This window comes from Xenopus tropicalis, chromosome 2, assembly GCF_000004195.4.
Source record: "Xenopus tropicalis strain Nigerian chromosome 2, UCB_Xtro_10.0, whole genome shotgun sequence".
In the NCBI taxonomy this organism is placed as follows: domain Eukaryota; kingdom Metazoa; phylum Chordata; class Amphibia; order Anura; family Pipidae; genus Xenopus; species Xenopus tropicalis.
The window spans coordinates 103554827-103577766 of NC_030678.2; the positions used below are offsets into that span (position 1 = coordinate 103554827).

Here is a 22940-nt window from a genome sequence, read left to right on the forward strand (position 1 = left end):
ATTATCAGTGCGTGTATGGCCGGCTTCAGAAAAGCAGAGCAAACACCTGTGTGCCCATGGGCTAATAGCACACAGGACAATGGATAAAGAATTTGCTGCTACTTAAAAAGAGTATACATGTTAAGGTTACAAAGTTTATTTAAAGGATGTCATTAGTCCAAAAAAATTGTATTCATACAGAACCCATGGTGTTCCGCCTAATGGCACTCAGGTCTATGTCATTGCTGTACATAGCGGATTTTGGTGTGGAAACACAATAGTATGCATTTTTGTACTGAATTTCACTGTGGCTGCACTGATGGGCTGATCCTGTGCCTGTCAGTGCACACTCACAAATAGCAGAAGGCAGTGGATCATTTTTTCTGCAATAATCTATATATCCGGTTCGGATTCGGCCGAATCCATGGTCCTGGCCGAACCGAATCCTAAAAATCATGTGACTTTTTAACATGTAAACACTGAAGTTGAAAATTTAACCCTTCAAACCCCTAATTAGCATATGCTAATTAGGATTACGTGCATCCCTACTTAAAAGCCAAATTCACTGTGAGTGATAGTGGGTAAGAATACAAGTTATAGTAAGCTTTTATCCCTGATCTAAACTTGCCATTCTTTACAGATGTGCGAGGCTTCTGAAGCTGTCAAAATAGAAATATCCAGGAATGTAGATACAGACGATTTGGTAAGAACGCCTGTGTCCATAAAGGAAGAAATAGAAAGCTCATCAGAGGACCTGATTTCTAGAAACCTCAATGATAGTTCACATATCTGTGAGAAAGCAGAAACTAATAACATTAAAACTAAAAAGCACAAAGCACACACCCTAGAACCTATAGATGCTGAACTTTTAGGACTTCTGAAACGGGAAAAATTAAAAAAGAAGAAGAAGAAAAACAAATCAGACCATGATGCTGCAGAGAAGGCATCCCCAAAGAAAACCTGTAAAAAAAGGCAATCATCGGAGTCTGATATTGAAAGTGTCATGTACACTATAGAAGCTGTCGCAAAAGGTGATTGGGGCATTGAGCAAATTCCCATTTCTCCAAGCAAGAAGGCACGCATTTCTACTAGCCCCAAACACAGCATTTTTGACTTAAAGTCAGCAAAGAAAAAAGTTAAATCAAAAGAAAAAAAAATGCAGAAAGATAAGCCCTCAGACAGTACCAAAGAGCTGTCAGCGCCAGAACACATAATTACTGCACCAATCATCGATTTACCTTCCGAGACTCCTGAAAGTGTCAAATCAGAGCCACCTTCTCCCACTGAGGAGCTGCCTCCCATGTGCTTGCCAGAAATGCTTAAAACTGAGGACTTTAACAGCAATAAAAAGACAGAAACTTGTGGTTCAAGGAAATCAGAACGGTCTTGTAAAGGAGCTCTTTATAAGACACTGGTGTCTGAAGGCATGCTGACATCACTGCGGGCCAATGTTGACAGAGGTAAGTCTTAAAGAAAAACTACACATTTAAAATGAATACTGAACCAACAGGTAATTTTTTTAACAACAAACATGATTTAAATAATCTTACCAAAGTGGTAGATAAAAAGTCAGTAAGTATTGCCATTTAAAATTTTTTAACAAGAGTATTCATTTGTAGACTGTGTGCTCCCTCAGAGATCACCTGCATCTCTAACTAACAGGAAAAAGTGTGGGAGTAAAAGACAGAAACTCTGCCCATTGGTTGATGTAACCTAACATGTCTGTGTGCCCTAGGTTTGTGTAAGAGCACACTGATTTGTATCCAGGAGCCAGGAGGCCGCCCATAGTACTTAAAATGGTAGTTTTTCTATTTAGGATTATACAGTGGCACTTACTACTAGAAAAGTAAATTTTTAAGAAAATTATGAATTTATATTAGACAGTGTTTTACATATGGACTGTTTTATGTGATATATTTTTATACAGACCTGATCAAAACTGAGATATATTTTCCCTTTAAAAGGGATGTAATGACTGTACAGACTGCGCCATTTAAGCAATAAATACATTTTGGTTTAAGTAAAAAAATGTATTGTTTTGAATATATCTACCTGGAAATGTAGAACCGCATAGATTCAGGTATTGATCGCTACTATGCATGTTCCATTCATTTGCATTTTTGTGATCTAATTGGCTGATATAATTCAGCCAACCGAATCAATAACTTGCAGGTAGCAGGAAAGAATGGGCATGTCTGAGTCCCTCTGGCTGGCAGAGCAAAGAGAACAAAAGGACTTATGCATCACTACAGTTGCGATCATTTTTTTTTACCATACTGTAAATATTGGGCAAATCTGTTAATTTTAAACAAACTGGAATAAAGGTGAACATCCCCTTTACAGTGAAGCTAATTATTTATTTTTATTAAACAATCCATACCTGTTATAAATGTATTTTAAAATCTGAGCTGTCAATCATATATTGCCTGCCTGCCTTTATGCCTCTAGTTACTTTCATTTTCCAACCAGTGATCATTGATGTCACTGAACTTCTCTCAGTCACAGTACCTCCTCACTGTCTATAACTGTAGCCTAAACATAGTAACATAGTAACATAGTAAGTTGGGCTGAAAAAAGACACACGTCCATCAAGTTCAACCACAATGCCTATATATAACCTGCCTAACTACTAGTTGATCCAGAGGAAGGCAAAAAACCCCATCTGAAGCCTCTCTAATTTGCCTCAGAGGGGAAAAAAATTCCTTCCTGACTCCAAGATGGCAATCGGACCAGTCCCTGGATCAACTAGTACTAAGAGCTATCTCCCATAACCCTGTATTCCCTCACTTGCTAAGAATCCATCCAGCCCCTTCTTAAAGCTATATAATGTATCAGCCAGCACAACTGATTCGGGGAGGGAATTCCAGAACTTCACAGCTCTCACTGTAAAAAATCCTTTCCGAATGTTTAAATGGAACCTCCCTTCTTCTAAACGGAGTGGGTGCCCTCGTGTCCGTTGGAAGGACCTACTGGTAAATAAAACATTAGAAAGGTTATTATATGATCCCTTTATATATTTATACATAGTTATCATGTCACCTCTTAAGCGCCTCTTCTCCAGTGTAAACAGACCCAACTTGGCCAGTCTTTCCCCATAACTGAGACTTCCCATACCCTTTACCAGCTTAGTTGCCCTTCTCTGGACCCTCTCTAACTCAGTAATGTCCCGTTTGAGCACTGGAGACCAAAACTGAACAGCATATTCTAGATGGGGCCTTACCAGTGCTCTGTAAAGGGGAAGAATAACCCCCTCCTCCCGTGAATCTATACCCCTTTTAATACAGCTCAAAACCTTGTTTGCCCTTGCAGCTGCTGCCTGGCATTGCTTGCTACAGCCAAGTTTATTATCTACAAGGACTCCAAGGTCCTTCTCCATTATGGATTTGCCTAGTGCAGTCCCATTAAGGGTATACGGGGCTTGCATATTTTTACATCCCAGGTGCATGACCTTACATTTATCCACATTAAATCTCATCTGCCACTTAGCTGCCCAGATTGCCAGTTGGTCAAGATCCTGCTGCAGGGATGTCACATCCTGGATAGAATTGACTGGTCTGCAGAGTTTTGTGTCATCTGCAAACACTGATACATTACTCATAATACCCTCCCCTAAGTCATTTATGAACAAATTAAACAAAAGTGGACCCAGTACAGAACCCTGCGGGACCCCACTGAGAACCTTATTCCAAGTAGAGAATGTACCATTAACAACCACCCTCTGTACCCGATCCTGTAGCCAGTTTTCTATCCATGTGCAAACGGCTTCACTAAGACCAATAGACCTTAGCTTAGAAAGCAGTCGTTTGTGGGGAACGGTATCAAATGCTTTGGCAAAATCCAAATAGATGATATCTACTGCATCCCCACTGTCCAGCTTCTTACTTACCTCATCATAAAAAGCAATTAAATTGGTCTGACATGACCTGTCCTTCATAAAGCCATGCTGATTACTGCTCATAATGGCATTCTCCACTACATAATTTTGAATGTGATCCCTTAACAAGCCTTCAAATAACTTGCCCACCACGGATGTCAAACTTACAGGCCTATAATTGCCAGGCTGAGATCTTACTCCCTTTTTAAATATGGAATGACATTCGCCTTCTTCCAATCCCTAGGTACCATACCTGATGAAAGAGAGTCTGAGAATATCAGAAACAAGGGCCACTGCAATTCTGCCCCTAGCTCTCTCAGTACCCGAGGGTGTATTCCATCTGGCCCAGGTGCCTTGTTTACATTTATCGTGTGTAACCCTTTAAGCACCATATCCTGTGCCAACCACTGTGTAGTTGGAGCTGAGGCAACAGTGAAGCTATTGGGTGGGACTTGGCCCACTGGCTCCTCTACTGTATACACAGAAGAAAAGAACTGGTTAAGCACATCTGCCTTTTCTGTATCCGCTGTAACCATATTGTTACTATAACTCAATGGGGCCACACCCTCAACCTGCATCTTTTTACTATTAATATACTTAAAAAACTTTTTGGGGTTAGTCTTGGCCTCGGCCGCGATGCGCTCCTCATTTTCTATCTTTGCCTTCCGGATTGCTGTTTTACAACACTTGTTATAGTGTTTATAATCATTAAACGCAGCTACTGTCCCCTCTGACTTATATTTCTTAAAAGCTTTCCTTTTTCTCCCTATTAACTTCTTTAACATGGGCATAAGGTCCCCCATTTGGCATATACACAAGATATTGGGGTGATACAAAAGTTATGTCCATAAAATGGCACCTGCCTGCCTGCTGTGGTTGTGAATTTAAAGACTTAAGGGAAGAACATTTATAGAATGTATATATATAATAGAAAGAGTGCCGCACACACAGGGACTTGATACAAAACAAAGAGTGTTTTTATTGAAAATAATTTTTTCAATAAAAATTTTTTCTTTTGTATTAAGTCCCTGTGTGTGATGCACTTTTTCTATTATATTTTTGTTTTTGACCTGCACCAAGGGCATTTGGACTTGTATAGGGTGTGCTCCTCCCTGTGTACTATATACTGTTGATCTCATATCGGAGGGGTAGAACTATTGGTACCTCGGTCACCTCTACTGTTCTCAAAACAAAAAATAAACAGGGTCATACATTTCTTGGTGCTAAAACTAAGGGCATGTATCTATGTTTGAAGTGCACGCAATGCCCGTATGTTTTAAAAGGTAATGACTTTATTCATCCGCATAGGGGACAGAAAGTGCTACTACGGGGACATTTTACTTGTGTAACGAAATATGTGGTTTATGTGTTGACCTGTCCGTGTGGCCTCATCTATGTAGGTGAGACCACACAGATGGTGAAATCACGTATCTCACAACATCGGTCTGCTATCAATTTAGGTAACACTAAATTTTTGCAAGAAGGGCCACACATCCGAACAACTTAGGTTTATGGTATTGGAGTCTATACCCCCTTTAAAGGAGACATTTTATATAAAGTTCATATTCAGTTATAATATTCATCCTCCCTCAAAATGTTAAATGATGCAGAAAGAAAGATGTTTTGAAAGCATTTTACCTCCTAAAACTGCCATTATATGAGAGCTGCATACACAACCTCACTGATCAGAAGTCAGAGCCAAATGAGACATGGGAGTGTCGCTTCAGTCTCCCACAGGAAGTGGTCACAGCACTGACTGACAGGCTTTACTCAGCAGCAGCAGGGAAAACCCCTCCCTCCTTCTGTGTCTCTCTGCTTGTGCTACTGCTGCGGGGTGGGGGGGAGGGGTGGGAGAGGAGCGAGTAGGAACGGACTGCCTGTGACATCGCTAAATTTTAAACTAGATCATGGTGCCTTCTTTAAAAACTCAAGAAAATGTGTTGCATATGGAAGATTATAGTAAGTAGCATGGCAACCTTATATTTAAACATAAATTAAACTCAAAAGGATTGTTGCCTCCAATAAGGATTATTTATATCTTAGTTGGAATTAAATACAAGGTACAGGTATGGGATCCCTTATCTGGAAACCCATTATCCAGAAAGCTCCGAATTACAGAAGCCCGTTTTCCATAGACTCCATTTTAATCAAATAATTTAGAATTTAGAATTTTAAAACTGATTTCCTTTTTCTCTGTAGTAATAAAACAGTACCTTGTAATTGATCCCAACTAAGATATAAATAATCCTTATTGTATGCAAAACAATCCTATTGAGTTTAATTAATGTTTTATTGATTTTTTAGTAGACTTAAGGTATGGAGATCCAAATTACGGAAAGACCCCTTATGCGGAAAGCCCTTGGTCCTGAGCATTCTAAATAACAGGTCCTATACCTGTACTGTCTTATTATTACAGAGATAAAGGAAATTATTTTTAACAATTAGAATGGTTTTCTTATAATGGGGTCTTTGGGAAATGGCCTTTACGTAATTCAGAACTGTATGAATAATGGGTTTCTAGATAATGGATCCCATACTCCCATACCTGTATAGTTTTTTTAACTTCAGTAGGCATTGCCAAACAGATTTTGAAAAGAATAAACTCTAATACTTTAGCAACTGTAAAGTTAATGTTAACTGATGAAGCATCTTTTATATTAACTAGGTAAAAGAAACTCAGGAAAGGGCTGCTTATCAGACCATGAAGGATGCTGGAATGAAGACAGCTGGGCATTCAATCAAACTGGAACCACTGGGAGTAAAAAGCTGAAAAAAACTAAACCAAAGGAAGAGTCGACACTTGGGTACTTAGTAATTGTCTTTTAAACACATTTTAAAATTGTTAATTTCTCTGTATGAAAAAAAAATATTTTGAAAAATAAAAAGTGACTCTGAGCTATGCTGCTAGATGACATTCTAGGTTCTGAATAGGCTGGATTGTATTGCCACTCCCTAACTGGGAAACTGTCACAAAGCAGAGAAAATGTAACAAATGAGCCATACACATAAGAGCTTATTAATTAAGTGCAATCCACCATGTTTTTTGCTTTATGCCCTGTCATGTACCATGAAAAATTGCTGCAGTTCTCTGCACTCCATGACTGCAGGCTGCCTGCCTTTGGTAGTACTGTATTGTATTAATTTTAGGTTAAGGGCAGTGGCCCACAGGGAGATTTGTCGCCCACTGTTAAATCATGGCTACTGCGGGTGAATGGTTTTCCACTGATAATAAAGTGAATTGCCGGTGGCAAAACACACATATCGCTTTGTTTTACAAAGTGATTTACTTTATTGCTGGTGGGAATGCATTTCGGGGAGATTGGTTAGCTTTTCATGTTTGTAGTACAAGTATGGTAAAAATAAGCAACCTACAGGAACTAGATGTTCAGCTGCCCATAAATGCAAGGATTACTAACTAATATCAATACTTTCTGTCATTGTTAATAGTTTATAATATAAGATAAAAAAATACATTGTTAAGGAAAAAAACTTAAGAAATAAACACTGCATAAGAAAAAACACTGCAGTTGTTAATTAATTTGTGTTTGGGTACTTTCGTAATATGGCTCTGACATTTTTTTATTTGCCTTTTTTATTTTAAGATTAGCAAAGCTGGAAGAAGAGTTTGAAAAGAAGTTTAACAGCCTTCCTCAGTACAGCCCTGTTACATTTGATCGCAAAAATGCATCACTTCCAAGGAAGAAGAAAAAGACTGGAAATGGTATAGCTGAGCCACAAAAAGCCAATAAAGGTGAGACTTTAGGACAACCAAATATTGTATAATGTTCTGAACAAAACAGATATCACAATATAGGGATACTGAGTAACCTGGATATTTCAAATGTGCAATGTGACCACACACAACAAAGGTCATGCAGTTCAGCTGACTGGCCAGCAATATATTGTTTACAAGAAAGGGGACCTTTCACCCAGACATAGAAAGCTGTATACTGTAATAAAAATCATTTTAACTAAACATGAAACAAAAAAAATGCCTCAGGCATAGAGGTGGGGCAAGCAATGATATTTATGTTCCATTCTGCACTTCCTAGATGTCACAGCACTCCTCACATTCCCCTCCCTCCTCACCACCTATAATTGTGTATCATGGGCATGGGCATCAGGTCCCACCCATTACATAAACAAGCAGTGAATTCCAAGAATGAATTAAATGAAATGTAAATACTTTATATAGTGTAAGTAAAGTTTTTTTGCTTGACAAAATAGAAAATAATTTAAAATCACTTTACAGTGCCTATAAACAATTCCAGATTTTATTACTTTTTTATTCTTTACTAACAAGTTTCTGATATTATTGTGATCTTAGCATTACTGACTTCTAAGTATTTAATTAGCTATTTGATGTATCAAAATGGGTTCTCATTATACAATTAGGACTGGAAAAAATAAATATTAAATTCTTAAAGAATAGTTTAACAGCAAAAATATACTTTATCATTGCAGGTGTATTCCAGCCTCAGAAAAAGACCTTTTTTCACAAAATTGTAAACAAGTACAAGCACAAAAAAGACAAACAAATTATTTCGGATAAAGGTATCTGTGTAACTATATGTTTCTTCTATGTGTTTATTTCTAGTAAAGTAGATTTGATGCAACAACACTTTTATACAATTTTGCGGTGTTTAAAATTTAGAGATATGCTGGCTATTTTTTCTTTATTGGTAGTTTTATCCCTGAATTAACAGGGATGGTCTACACAGTATATTGCAGCGGATGTTTGTCCTTCTTCCATGTTACATTTTGATGTGCCTGTGTGGTTACATTTCTCGTGATAAAAAATAGTTTAAGCCAATTTCCATGACTTCCATGCTTATTAACAGTTTGTCTTAGATTTACTAATGCTAAATGTTATGTGGAACCTCTGTGTTTCACATCATCATCAAAATGAGTAATTATGGCATACATGCACAGTTACCTCTTAAAAAGTTTGTCTGTATTTTTGGTCAATACCTACGTATTTCCTGGGTACAACAGACTAATGTTGGGCAGACTAATGCATAGCATTTGTAGAACATGCATTAGTGCTTTAGGGAAGTTAATAGGTCAAATTTAATTACATGACTGTATTATTGAAAGACTGTAATTTTATTTCTATAACAGAATCTGCATTTTGTAGCACTTTACGGTGTATTAAGACCAAACAAAATTATTTTGTATGTTTTGCATATACAATCCAATACAACATACGTTTGGGTATATAAGCACTCACTTTGATGAAAGAAGCATTTTTGTTTATGTTTATACATCATACCTCTGTGGGGGGAAATGCTTGTCCCTGACTTAGGAAACCATTATGCAGAAAGAATCATTCAGTTACAATTTGATACAATAGTTGCTAATATTTTACAGAAAGTGCTGTATCAACTAATGTAGCAATTATAACAGCTGCCTAATAAGAGTTGGATTCTACACATTAGGGCCAAAGATTAAAAAAATGTATCAACTAATGGAGAAAATCTAAGTTGGTGACCCTTCCAAGCGCTGCTCTAATGAGACATGAGGTGGTGTAAAATTAAGACTTTAAACTTTACTATTAGAAAAAGTCAAAATAACCTCTTTAATACAAGCTTTTTTACCATCATAAAGAAGCATATACACCTGTTTCTCATAAGCTTACATTTGTATATTTCATGCTGAACAAACCTAAAAAGAAGATGACCGAATGTCTTTAATCGGTCATCAGATGAAGACAGATTGTCCCAGGGCAGGGAAACTCAAAATGACACCTCTTTTCTCCCAAACGTGGCACAATGGTAAATCAGTCTATCTCAGGACTGCTAACAGAAGTAATATCTAGTAATAAATGGCAGATTGCCATTAAGTGCAAGAAAACATAGGCGTGTCTGCTTTGTGTATGGCATTTTAACACATGTATATGATACTTAAGCCTATTTAACCAATTCGGGCAAATGTCAAAGGTACAATATGAAAGGTACAATATTTTTCAGTATTCTATAACTAACACCATGCTTTTTATTGCTAAATGTTATATTTCAGCCATAGCAGAAGAAAAAAACAACAGGGAGAACTCACCCAGAGCCAATAATTTTGTATCAGCTTCCAGCATTCCAGAATTTACAGCCATACAGGAGCCTCTGGTAGGAAGCCAAAAAAGGAAAGCAAGAAAAACAAAGATAACCCACCTTGTTAGATCTATGGATGGTCAGACATCATTAAAAGGACAGATTTCAGGTACATAAAAACCTTGAGAAAACGGTTGTGTTGAAGTCTGTTTATATCAAAACAAGCATCACAGCCTCATCTTATGTTGAATTATTGTTTAGAACAGTAGCTGATGTATTGAACTGAAATTATATCATAAAAAGTATATAGAGTTTCAGTGCTGAATTTGGTACTTAAGAAAAAGTTGGGTAAAGTAATATTTACTGGGGGCAGAATTGCCCCGTGCATGAGCACTAGGGGGTAAGCTCTTGCCCCCTTCTTCCTTATATTTAAGAGTAGGAGTTTTGAAAAAGTTGGGTCTGCTATGCCAGGTCCTGTCTCAGATGCCTGTTATAGGCATATTGGGCTACCCTGACCTTTTACACTGCTGCTTCTACATACGTTATGTTTTTCACAATCTTTTTGACTGCATTTCTTTCTGTTGACAATAAAATCAGTACTTTGTTGATCTATGATTCTGTTCCATAGATGAAAAACCACTGTCTAGTATTTGTGAAGAAGAGGGGTCCTGCAGAGGTGAACTCTTAATCTCTAGAGAAACTGAAGTGGAACAGAATAATAGTATTGCCCAAGACATGCCTGCTGTGTCTGCATTTTTCAGTCTTGCTGCTCTGGCCGAGGTAGCTGCAATGGAAAACGCTCACAGGTTAGTTGCTATTTTCTGCTTCAGTTTTGCAAAAAAGAGGTCAATAAAACTTGTAAGCACAATAGTAGCCACATATAAATAGTGCATATAAATAGTAGCCGCATATAAATAGTGCATATAAATAGTAGCCACATATAAATAGTGCATATAAATAGTAGCCTCAGCTACTATTTATATGTGGCTACTATTTATATGCTACTATTTATATGTGGCTACTATTTATATGTGGCTACTATTTATATGCGGCTACTATTTATATGCACTATTTATATGTGGCTACTATTTATATGTGGCCACTATTTATATGTGGCCACTATTTATATGTGGCTACTATTTATATGCGGCTACTATTTATATGCGGCTACTATTTATATGCGGCTACTATTTATATGAACTATTTATATGCGGCTACTATTTATATGCGGCTACTATTTATATGCGGCTACTATTTATATGTGGCTACTATTTATATGCTACTATTTATATGTGGCTACTATTTATATGCACTATTTATATGCTACTATTTATATGTGGCTACTATTTATATGCTACTATTTATATGCGGCTACTATTTATATACAGCAAACTGGAGGCTTCATCACTCTAGGGCCAACACAGACTTGAATAAATAACACTGCAAAGTCCATATTTTATTGCCAAAAGCTCATTAACTGTACTTTTCTATAATTACCGCCTGCCTCAAGTAGGTGTTAATTTTCGCATAGTCTAATGCGATATTTAGCGCGTCTAAGTGTTTGTGAATCATGCGTTAGTATTCTTTTCTGCACGCTAATTAACGCATGCGCTAAAATTACCACATGCAGTTGCGCGCAAAATAACGCATGCTATAATACTGTAGTATTATAGCATGTCGCTTCTATTTTAACGCAAAAAAGCGTGTGATAAAAATTAACGCTTTTTAGTGAATCAACCCTAATAATGGACATAAATTTGCACAGAAACTAAAAAATCTGAAATGCACTGAATCCTTCAGTGTATAAGACTAAGGGCCTACTTGTATATCATATTTACATATTATGAAAATAGGAAAGTGGCAAACAGTTTTGCACCTTGTTTATGATATATTTTGGTTGATCATTAAAACTGGGTGTCTGTCATTACAGAATGTCCCACTTAAAAGCTGTAGAAACCCTGCTTGACTTTTAATTTGATTCTTAAATCTGACCTTTTTCTATGATTCTTACAACAGAAGTCCAAGAGGATCTCTTTCCCGAGATGGACAGAAGAAAGAAATGTCCCAGGCAGCTGTGCTGATTTCATGTGCTGACCAGTAAAGCTTTAGTTTACTGTAAAATGTTGCTCTATAGTCTGTTCTAAACCCTGCCTTTGAAAGGCAAATGTTATCCATGAGATGGAAGACATGACTGCGAGACAAGAGTTAAGAATTCTAAGGACCTTGATTCCACTTGAAGCCACTGAGCTATTCTTGACACGTGATTGCCCCAAAAATGGAATGATCAACTTTGCATTCTGTTGCGGCTAGAAAATGGAATGTGTCAGTGAAGTAAAAGATGCTGTTTTGTAATGCATCTCACTCCAGAATTTCTCTGAATCAGAACGTGATACTAGTTTCATATATTACCAACTTATTAAAAAACAAAAAGAAAAAAAACATATATATATATATATATATAGAAAAACACAGATGCACTGCACTAGTTAATAGAGATTTTCAGTCATTTTGTACATGAAGATTTAAGTTCGAAATGGTTTATATGATAGTTTATGCTTACATTTATATTGTAGACTCAGTTTTAAAACATTTTCCAGGAAGCCCTTACTAGCTTGCTAAGATGTACCATTGTTAACGGTTGTTGTGTGCCTATTTTCAAGTTTTTTTTTTCCTTCTGTTCTCATTCAGTACACTTGCTTCATATCTGTGCGCTTTCAATAATTAGCCACCAGACCTCAAAATAACATTTGGTGAGCGGTTGCATAAGCTCCTGTTTGCTGAGCTATTGCAGTTTTTTTTTTTTTTTTGCAGCACATTCAGTCACATAATGTTACAGGCAAAGTAAGAGCATCCCATAATTCCTGTCTCACAGCTTTGGAAATATCAATAGATACTCTTATCTGAAACTAATCTTGTTTTAAATAATCAGTTTAATGCCTTAAAAGACTGAATCTTGAGGTGCCATGTCTGTGTGGTCTTACCCTTGCACTGGTCAGTACATGGCAGAGATGGTTTATTGTTTGTATTGACCTGTTTAAAAGCCAACAGAGGTGGTACCTACATGGACAACAACATGCCAGACAGGGCTATTGATGTTGCCTAAACATAGAACATTCAGTGAAAATATTCAGTGTTATGCCAATCCTCTATTTACAGTGAAGCAGTAATGGCACTGTACTTTCAGATGAATCAGGATTAATCTTCTACAGGGATAGCTTATTCCATACACAAACCATTATTAACTATGCACTAATGCTGAGTTGAAATGCTAATGCAAATAAGAAAGGAAGAGGAGAATAATATTCCTTTCTGATTTAACACAATGTTTTAACTCTAAATTTGCATTCTCAGCTGATGGTTACATGGTAGAAAATGTAACAATTTATAAAGTGAATACATGCAATAACACTACTCTGTACTAGTGTGTCTGAACCTCAAAATATGCAGTGTAACAATGACAAGTGATGCCATTTGTTTTGTTTGTATGTGTTGGTAAAATTCTGTAACAAAATTTCTATTTATCCACCCAAACTAGAAAAGAAAAGGGCAACTGAGTGTGTTGCTTGGGCTTGGCCTGATGCATGTTGAAAACATCAGTAGAAACAGAATGTATGATTTACCACTGGATATTTCCCAAACATGGTCATTATCACCATGGTGACTTATTTATTAAATGCTGTGGGAATGTTTATAGTACATTCTCTATCTAGAGATAATTATTGCTGTTATGAATAATCCACTTCAGTCTTTAACATTGTCTTAAATCAGTGGTGCCCAACACAGATGTCTAGCTCTTAGGGCAGTGATCCACAACCAATAACTCATGAGCAACACATTGCTCACGACCCCCTTTCATGTTGCTCCCAGTGGCCTCAAAGTAGTTGCCCATTTTTAAATTTTAGAAGCACAGAGACACAGTTTTACTCTGAGCAAGGTAGCAGTCCACATGGGGCTACCAAATAGGCAATTACAGTCCTTATTTGACATCCCCAAAAAACTTTTATCATGCTTGTGTGGCTCACCAACACATTTTACCTCTGAGTGTGGCTCAAAGTAACAAAAGGTTGGAGATCCCTGTCTTAGGAACTACAACACCCAGTATTCTGCAACACCCTTTAATTAGTGGAAAATGTTGACAGTAACAAATCACAGCAGCAGGTATTGGGAGTCACCACTGCCTTAAAGAAAGGTATGAAACTCACATCAATCCAGTTCAAATGAAAATTCTTAGCAGAAACATCTAAAGGGTGATAAGAGTTGTGGTTTCTATTATCCGAAGGGGTGTTCATTTACCATCCCAGATTTAGAGCAATAATAGCTCTGATCCAAATGTAAAAACTTAAGACTAATAATAATTCAAACACTGGACTTTAGCCACAATTCTCCTCTGATTTTGCTTAATCAAGGTCATTTATAAAATAAAAAAAAGGGTAAAGCAACAGTAATATAGGTATGGGACTTGTTATCTTGGGATCTGGGGTTTTTCTATAATTTGGTGCTTAATGCCTTAAAACTACAAAAACATTTAAACATAAAAAAAAATTTTGTTTGCCTTTAATAGAGATTTATTCTGTCATAGTTATCAAGCACTGTCATTATTACAGAGAAAAAGCATATCTGTAAAGAATTATGAACTGCCTATTCAAATCAGACTCAATGGAAAATGGCAATGCTATATTTCCAAAGTTTTCTGAATGACATAATCCCATACCTGTACCCCATTTATCTTAAATGTGAGTGAGACTGCAATCTCAGTTTGGGGAAGAAGCACTTGCAGAATATTAGTATAAATGTTATAATCAGCTAAAATCCAAATATATCTTAGTTTACAGCCCTAGTGTAGCCATGCACCTTAACAATGGTACAAATGCATTCCTATAGATAATCCCCTTAAATATATCTATTTTTGTCTGATTGCCCCGTTGCATTTCAATATTGTTCCTAGCTATTTCTGTATGACTATGGTACCTTTTTAAAAGAAAAGAGAATAATTCCTTATTTTGTATGTGAATGAATTATTTACTTGATCTGTTTTCCTAAAACTCTATTGTTTTCACTAGAGTAGATGGGGTGGAGGGATCAATTTACTGGATATGACTGTTTTTTCTGAAACCGTTTTTGTAGATAATGCTTAATTTTTAAGCTGCTAGGCAATGAGTGTAGCCGGATTCCTGCAAAGCTTTAGATAGTGTCAGAGATACTTGCCCAGGCTGGCTTTCAATGAGTGATCTTTACTAGTTACATTTGCTAATGCACTGAATCTCCTAGGCGAGGCATTGGTATAATCAGGTAAAAAAAACAAATTAGCACAAGTTCCTAACATTTCACTATAACAGTTCCTGCTTTATGTCTTTGTATCATTAGAATACCTTTACCTATTCTCATTTTTTTGTAAGAGCATACAACAAGAGTTGTGTGTTTGAATCCCAAAATTGCTGTACTGTTAACTGTATAATTTTCCTAGTGTTGTTATCAAGATTGCTTATAACAAAATGCCTCTTAGGAAGTTTTTGCACCTTATGTATCTTGAAAAAACCAAAATACATACACACATCTACATTGTGTTTGCCCAAGTTTCATGGTTTTGTCAAACCTTACTAATCTAGTTGAAAAAAAAATATACAGGATACTTTTATTTCAGCATCTGTCTTTAATTTCTGGATTTGAACCTGTGAATGAACTTCAGTGTGAAAAGGGTGTTTTTAGTAAGTTATTGGAAACTATAGGTGGCAGTGAAGAAACTATAAATTATACAGTATTCTGTCACCTTTCTGCCTATAACTGATTATGGTTTTCCTTTTGTGTTGTAAAATGAAGTTTTGCATTTGTATTTTGTGCCATATGAAATGTTACTGTATCAAAACATAAACTATGATACTGTGGATTGGTTGCGGCCGATATGAAGGAATGGTAATGCAAAATCAGGTTCCTATCCAAAAAAAATAGATTTTATTCCAGTTATGAGACCAAACTTGTTTAGTTTATTTGCCACCTTTACGCCTTTTGTGTTTGACAGTATATTCATCCCAATGCTGTGCTTCATAATTGAGTTTATATTTATTAAATAACAGTAAACTAATGTTTTATACCGCTGTAATGATCTTGTTTTTTTCTCAAACAAGCCTAAAAAAATACTTGAAAATACTTGAAACCTTGGAGGTATTAATAAAATCTATGCGTGTTTATATACTGTAGATACTCACATACACATTTGCATATACAATACCTTGCAAAAATGTGTAGATCCTTGACTAAGTCTCTGGTTTTTCTAAATAACACTCAAAATGAGACCAAGCTTGCTATTTGTATAAATATTAAATCACCACGCATATAAATATTTTGCAAAAGTACCTTTTGTAGCAATAGCACATGTTTTTGGGGGTAAAAGTGGCCATAGATCCTCCAATCCACTCGTTTGGTGAGGTTGCCAGATATGCCCACCTACAGTGAGTGATATCGGGCTAATCCGATCATTTGGCCCTAGGGCCATAAGATCATATTAAAGCGTAGAGTGTATGGGCTGTCGGACCGAGGTCCACATCAAGGAGCCAATGCGGTCCCTGACTCAACGGGAAAATCAAACCTGCCCGATCGAGATCTGCTCAATTTTAGCCAGATATTGGTAGGGTAGGCCCGTTGGGGTACACGGGTGATAAGTTGCCGAATTGGTCTGAAGGACCCAAATAAGCAACTGAAATCTGCTCATGTATGGCCACCTTAAGTGTGTGACTTATTGTACAGGTCACTGTTGAGTGATGTTGGACCATTTTTCCAGATGGATTTTGTCCGAACTTGAATGAGGCTTGTGCACTTCACCTCCAATAAAGTATAACAGTGGTATTCTTTATAAACTGTTTATATAGCTCTGACACATCTACCTAGCACATTACGGAGAATGTTCATCATTCACATGAACCCCTGTCTGGGTGGCGCTTACAATCTACGGTCCCCAATCACATTCACACACAATGATCAGTTATCTTGTGTCTTTCTTTTATGTGGGAGGAAACAGTACAAAACCTACATAGAAACAGTGAAAGCATAGCAACTTCTTGCAGGCCGTAATCGATCTCAGGTAGCGACACTGACCACAGAGTCACTGTGATGCCCTAACATCATTATGTAAACTGTCTTTTTATTAGCAGGGCCTGCTAAAAAGATGAAGCTTGCTCAAATTTTCATCTTTCAACAAGGCAATGATTTCAAACAAAAGGCCAAAGTATGATAACAGTTGTTCAAGAAATAGTTGCATGTCCCACAATGGCCCAATTAAGTATCAAATCTTAATTTAGATAGAATCTGTAGCATTCCTCAAAAACTGATCAGTGCCACAGATAATAACTGTACAACGGAAGCCTGCCTAGTAGAATGGTCAAAATCAATTCATAACAATCAACAAAGCTGGTACATACCTTCCCCAAATTATTGTTGCAAAAGGTGACATCTTCAGTAATAAAGTGCAATGATTACATACTAATGAAACAAAATGTCAGGATTTGTTATTGGTTATGAGAGAAATGTTTGAGGGTCTGAATACTTTTGCAAGGTACTGCGTATATACTATAATAAGGTAACGCAATTACAGCATGTGGACTAAGGGGGAATTGTTAATGTTTATTTGAAATAAATCTCCCTTTTAGTGAAAAACATTATTTCTGGAGCAACTACAAAGATTTCCACAGGGTATAATATCTATGTATGGGCTGATCCCTTGTATAAAAGAATGCTAAAATATGAATGACAGTAATGCCCATGTTGAGCATAAAGAATCTCTCCAGTTTATACGCAGTTATGCTGAGTACTATTAGCTCTCCATTTTGTGTACTCCTACAGTGAACAGCTCTTGCTCATCATAGCAAAGCAGGCCTTTCGGCAATATTCTCAGCATGCTGCAGATAAAGCATGACTAAAGCTAAGTATATTCTTAGTACCATAGATGTAGCATTAAGCTTTACAACTGTTACAGTCTATCATAACCACTTTGCTACCAGGAAGAATGTTCTGTTTGCTAAATTATTGTTTTTAAGACATTTCAGGTTTGCAACAGCAACGCTGTGAAGCAACATAGAATAGGCCAGTCATATAAACTGGCAGAGTTTGAGCTATAGCTTACCGATGCAGAATGTCCGTGTGTACTGTTATTTACTTGACTGCACTATCCTAATTTCTTATTACAAGCCTGTTGTTATATGGCTACCTCTACAACCAATAATTATATTCAGCTTTTAGTTGCTTTGAAAGCCTTATATTAAATGTTTCTGGTCTCTTAACTGATTTTTTTTCCACCTCAATAAATATTATTAAATACACTGAAAGTGCATTTATATTTATTAGGACACATATAAAACCAGCATTACAGACACAAAACTCAAAATGATATCTTTCTCACATGTCTTAATTCCAATGTCTGCATTCTTTGTGTTCATATATTCACATCCACCTTACCCTATAATAAAAAAAAAATCTGCTTCTTTCTCAGAATGATATCCTTAATAACCATTACACCAACTGAATTACTTAGGTAGAGATGGTTTAAAAAAAACATCATTTTAGACAAGTGCAACCCTGACAAAACACCCTGCAAGTAGGGTTGCCACATCACCCCTTTAATATCGACAACATATTAAATCCACATCCTGCATGACTTGTTAGCAATTAATTTAGATGCATGCTGCAGACTGAGCTGTTTTATATACAGCATGCATCTAAATCCATTGCTAATAAGCCATGCAGGATGTGGCTTTAATATGTGGCTGGTATTAAAGGGGTGAGGTGGATCAACCCTACCTACAAGCTGATAAAGGGAATCCTTTAAGGCAGGCACACAGAGGAGCATTAGGTAGTGGATCCGCTTCTCTCAGTCTGGCAGAAAAGCGCAGGGCTGAGAGAAGCAGATAGATGCTTCATCTGTCCTTATGTGCTGCAGAAACAGCTCCATGCACAGAAGCCATTAACCATACAATGGAAAAGTATATAAAGAGAATAGAATGTGTTAGAAGGTGTTTATGCCACAGCTGCTCACAGTTTTAACATACAGACAATTAGCAATTAACTGTGAGGAAAGTAAAGAGGGGACATTTAAGTATTATATTCCTTTTATTGAAACAGTGAACTATTAGTTGTGTCTCCACCTCCCCAAGCAAAGTCACCATCCGCCCATGCAGTGGAATATCAAGTGAAAATTCCCATGTGTAAGATGCCTTATATGCAGGCATTTGCATGTGCATCTACTGAAACACGCGCTGAACATATTAAACCACATATGTTGCCTTTGTATGCATATCTGTTTGGGTTAAATTAAATAAAGTTCACAAAGGTCTAATAATTCACAGCAACCAATTAGCATTTGGTGCTTGCATGTTTGATTTGGTTGCTATGGGTTAATAGACCTGCTGCAAACTTTGCAACTTTTATTACTTTACATTAATGTAATGACCACCACAATTTGTGCATTAGGGGAATTTGTACATTGTAATAAAGCTAAAAAGTTTAGAAAACATTAAAATGATTTTTACATTTTTGACAATTCTGTAAATATTGTAGGTCTCTTACCTGCACATCCTCAGTCTTCAGCTTCCTCACTCACACTGACACAACTCAATACCAGAGAGTGTTAATTTGGAATTGGCATTATGTCATCACTGGTCACATGATAACTTACAGGGCTGCCATCAGGGGGGCACGGGGGGGACAATCGTCCCGGGCCCGGACGTTTTTAGCTTTAAAGGGGGCCCGGCCGTGCTAAAGTTTTCTTAGCTCGGGCCCCCTTTAATCAAGTCCGGGCCCTTCTTCCTTCGGCCCTGGGGGAAGCTGGAGGATGCTTTGGGGGGGGGGGCCTGGGGGAAGCTGGAGGATGGTTTGGGGGGGCCCTGGAGGAAGCTGGAGGATGCTTTGGGGGGGGCCTGGGGGAAGCTGGAGGATGCTTTGGGGGGGGCCCTGGGGGAAGCCCAGAAAACTTTATTGTGAGGGGCCCCGTGATTTCTGATGGCGGCCCTGATCACTTATATTTATTTAACTCTTATTACACACCACACAATAGTTTTAACTGTACATTTTGCCCTTTTTAGAATAAATTTAATAACATTCAGACATGGCTCCCTACACAAGGTGTTGCCAGTTGGCACAGGATTGCAGGGCTGGGTGGGCAAATAGTCCCTGCCTCTTGCTCTCTCCATGTGACTGATGTTGTAACCCTGCCTTTTCACCTCTATTTCTCAATGTGGCCCCACATGCACTGAGCACTTTTTGGGTCTAATAGGTCTAATTGGCCTAAAGACGAATGTGTCTAAGGTAAAAATTAACGTAATAGCCTGTGTTGAGACCCACTACCTTTCACATATTTGCACCACTTTTCAATCCAGAAAATCTTTGTTAAATAGAAAAGGCCTTGCACAGCCAGTGTGAAATTATCGTCAACTAACATTAAGACCTGAATCATCAGATATACAGGTAGAAACTATGGTATTCTACCCCTATCTGACAATTCAGCATTAACGTACAGCTGATGTTCATCCACCCAACATACATGCACCAAATATTGTAACAAACCTCACTTTGTACAATATTGGTGTGTGTATGGGCACCTTAACTTGCCCCCGCATTATTCACACCTCAGATTCAGGCTGTAAGCCCTGAAGTAGGAGCAGTGCCAACATAGTAGTACAAACTGTTCATGTTGGAGTGGTCATGATTAGTTACTTGCATTGTCATAATAGGCATCCCTGTCTCATTCCCTATTCTGCCTGCCCTGCTCTACCCCACCCTGTGTGTGCGCCATCTCTGCCTATGCCTACCCTATGCTGCTTGTGTGTGCCATACTCTGCCTGCCCTATGCTGTCTGTGTGTGCCATACTCTGCCTGCCGTATGCTGCCTGTGTGTGCCATACTCTGCCTGCCCAATGCTTCCTGTGTGTGCCATACTCTGCCTGCCCTACCCTACCTGTGTGTGCCATACTCTGCCTGCTCTATGCTGTCTGTGTGTGCCATACTCTGCCTGCCCACTGCTTCCTGTGTGTGCCAAACTCTGCCTGCCCTACCCTGCCTGTGTGTGCCATACTCTGCCTGCCCAATGCTTCCTGTGTGTGCCATACTCTGCCTGCTCTACCCTGCCTGTATGTGTCATATTCTGCCTGCCCACTGCTTCCTGTGTGTGCCAAACTCTGCCTGCCCTACCCTGCTTGTGTGTGCCATACTCTGCCTGCCCAATGCTTCCTGTGTGTGCCATACTCTGCCTGCCATACCCTGTCTGTGTGTGCCATACTCTGCCTGCCCTATGCTGCCTGAGGGAGGTGAACCTGGCAGGGGTTTGTTCTGGATTTTTTTGCATTTGGCAACAATTGTTAGGGGGTCCGTAAGGTGTGTAATTATGTTCTGGGGGTTGCTGTGCTGTCCACAGAGGAGGAGGAAGCATATGGATTTAGGGGGATCCCTGATAGGCATCCCTGTAGTGAGCACCAACCTTTTGTCTGTTTGGTTTACTACCACCATTAATGTGGATATGGTTTGAAAGGAAATGTAACACCAAAAAATGAAAGTGTTTTAAAGTAATTAAAATATAATGTGCTCTTGCCCTGCACTGGTAAAAGTTGTGTGTTTGCTACTGAAACCCTACTATAGTTTATATAAATAAGCTGCTGTGTTGCCATGGGGGCAGCCATTTAATCTGGAAAAAGGAGAAAAGGCACAGGTTACATAGCAGATAACAAATAAAAGACAAATATAGTCTTAAGAGTTTATCTGTTATCTGCTATGTAACCTGTGCCTTTTCTCCTTCGAATCGCTGCCCCCATGGCTACACAGCAGCTGTGTATATGTTTATATAAACTACATTACTCTTTCTGACACAAACACACCAGTTGGACCAGTAAAGTGCAACAATACATTACATTGTAATTACTTTTATGCGCTTTTATTTGTTGGTGTTACTGTTCCTTTAAAAAAGTTTGTTGGCGTGGTTTAAAGTGGGTGTGGTTTAAAATGGGAGTGGCCAAAACTGGCTTCCATTATCGGCCCTCTACCACAAAGGCCAGAAAAAGTCTGTCCCTTGTTACCACAGAAGTTGGACAGCACTGACCTAGACTGTAACTGGGAATCATGGGAGCTACCACATGGAACTGGTCATTGCTTCTGTATAAACTATAGCAAAAAATGGAAAGTTGTGCTTACTAGCCTTTAGGTAGGGGTGCAATGAGACTGTGACCACAAAAATTCTTACAAAGGCAAGAGTCCCTCTGCACTCAGAAACTGGGTGTAGTTTCTACTATTTCTCTAAACAGGGGTGTAAATACAGAGAAAGCAGGAGTTTAGGGGACCCACCAAGGCCCTAATTAATGAGCAATTTTAATATATCGTAGAACGGCTAAACTTACCAATGTTTTGGGGCCCTAAATTGAATTTGCTCTAGGGCTACATCTGGTTATGCTGCTTTACATGAAAAGCAATTCAGTAAATTCAATGTAAATTGTTAAAATGTGATCTGAAGGGAACGTCCAGCTAAAACATTTTCTCAAACGAATGAAGGAAATCTTTCCACTATACATTTATTTAATTGTTCCTTGATTTGAAACCTATTTGTATTGTGGAGGGAATCACTTTGGAGAAGGACTGGGGTGGTGATTTTAAAATATATATTGCACACATATATAGTTTTTTAAGGTTAAACTATGGGGCAGATTTAGCAAAATGTGAGTTTAGAGCTTAATACATAAAACTCACCCACGTTCTATTCATTCCTATAGGCTTTTTATAAGCTTATTTATTAATGGGTGAAAGTTAGAACTCACCATTTGATAAATACGCTTCTAAAAATCCCATAGGGATGAATAGAACATGGGTGAGTTTTTATGTATTAAGCTCTAAACTCACATTTTGCTAAATCTGCCCCTAAATGTTGCCACTAGGAAATTGCAGGTATTAAAAGTATTAAAAACAAAGTTTAAACTTTATTTTTTTGTAAAGTATTTAAGTTTATTTATTATTAGTTTATAAACTATTTACTTATGATAAACAATCAAATCAAATACACACTCGTACAAAAGTCAGCT

General features: G+C 37.8%; 1 protein-coding gene across 2 annotated transcripts in view; it reads left to right on the forward strand.

Moving 5' to 3' along the window:
• Nucleotides 1–15994, forward strand: part of bbx (bobby sox homolog) — a 65707-nt gene extending 49713 nt beyond the window's left edge. For both annotated transcript variants that reach the window (XM_012957573.3, XM_002932287.4), the window contains exons 11-17: nucleotides 620–1439; nucleotides 6519–6657; nucleotides 7456–7604; nucleotides 8318–8407; nucleotides 9872–10066; nucleotides 10526–10703; nucleotides 11914–15994. In XM_012957573.3, the coding sequence (XP_012813027.1) occupies nucleotides 620–1439; nucleotides 6519–6657; nucleotides 7456–7604; nucleotides 8318–8407; nucleotides 9872–10066; nucleotides 10526–10703; nucleotides 11914–11998 (1656 nt within the window). In that variant the 3' untranslated portion in view covers nucleotides 11999–15994. The remainder of the gene's footprint in view (nucleotides 1–619; nucleotides 1440–6518; nucleotides 6658–7455; nucleotides 7605–8317; nucleotides 8408–9871; nucleotides 10067–10525; nucleotides 10704–11913) is intronic.
• The last annotated feature ends 6946 nt before the right edge of the window (nucleotides 15995–22940 follow it).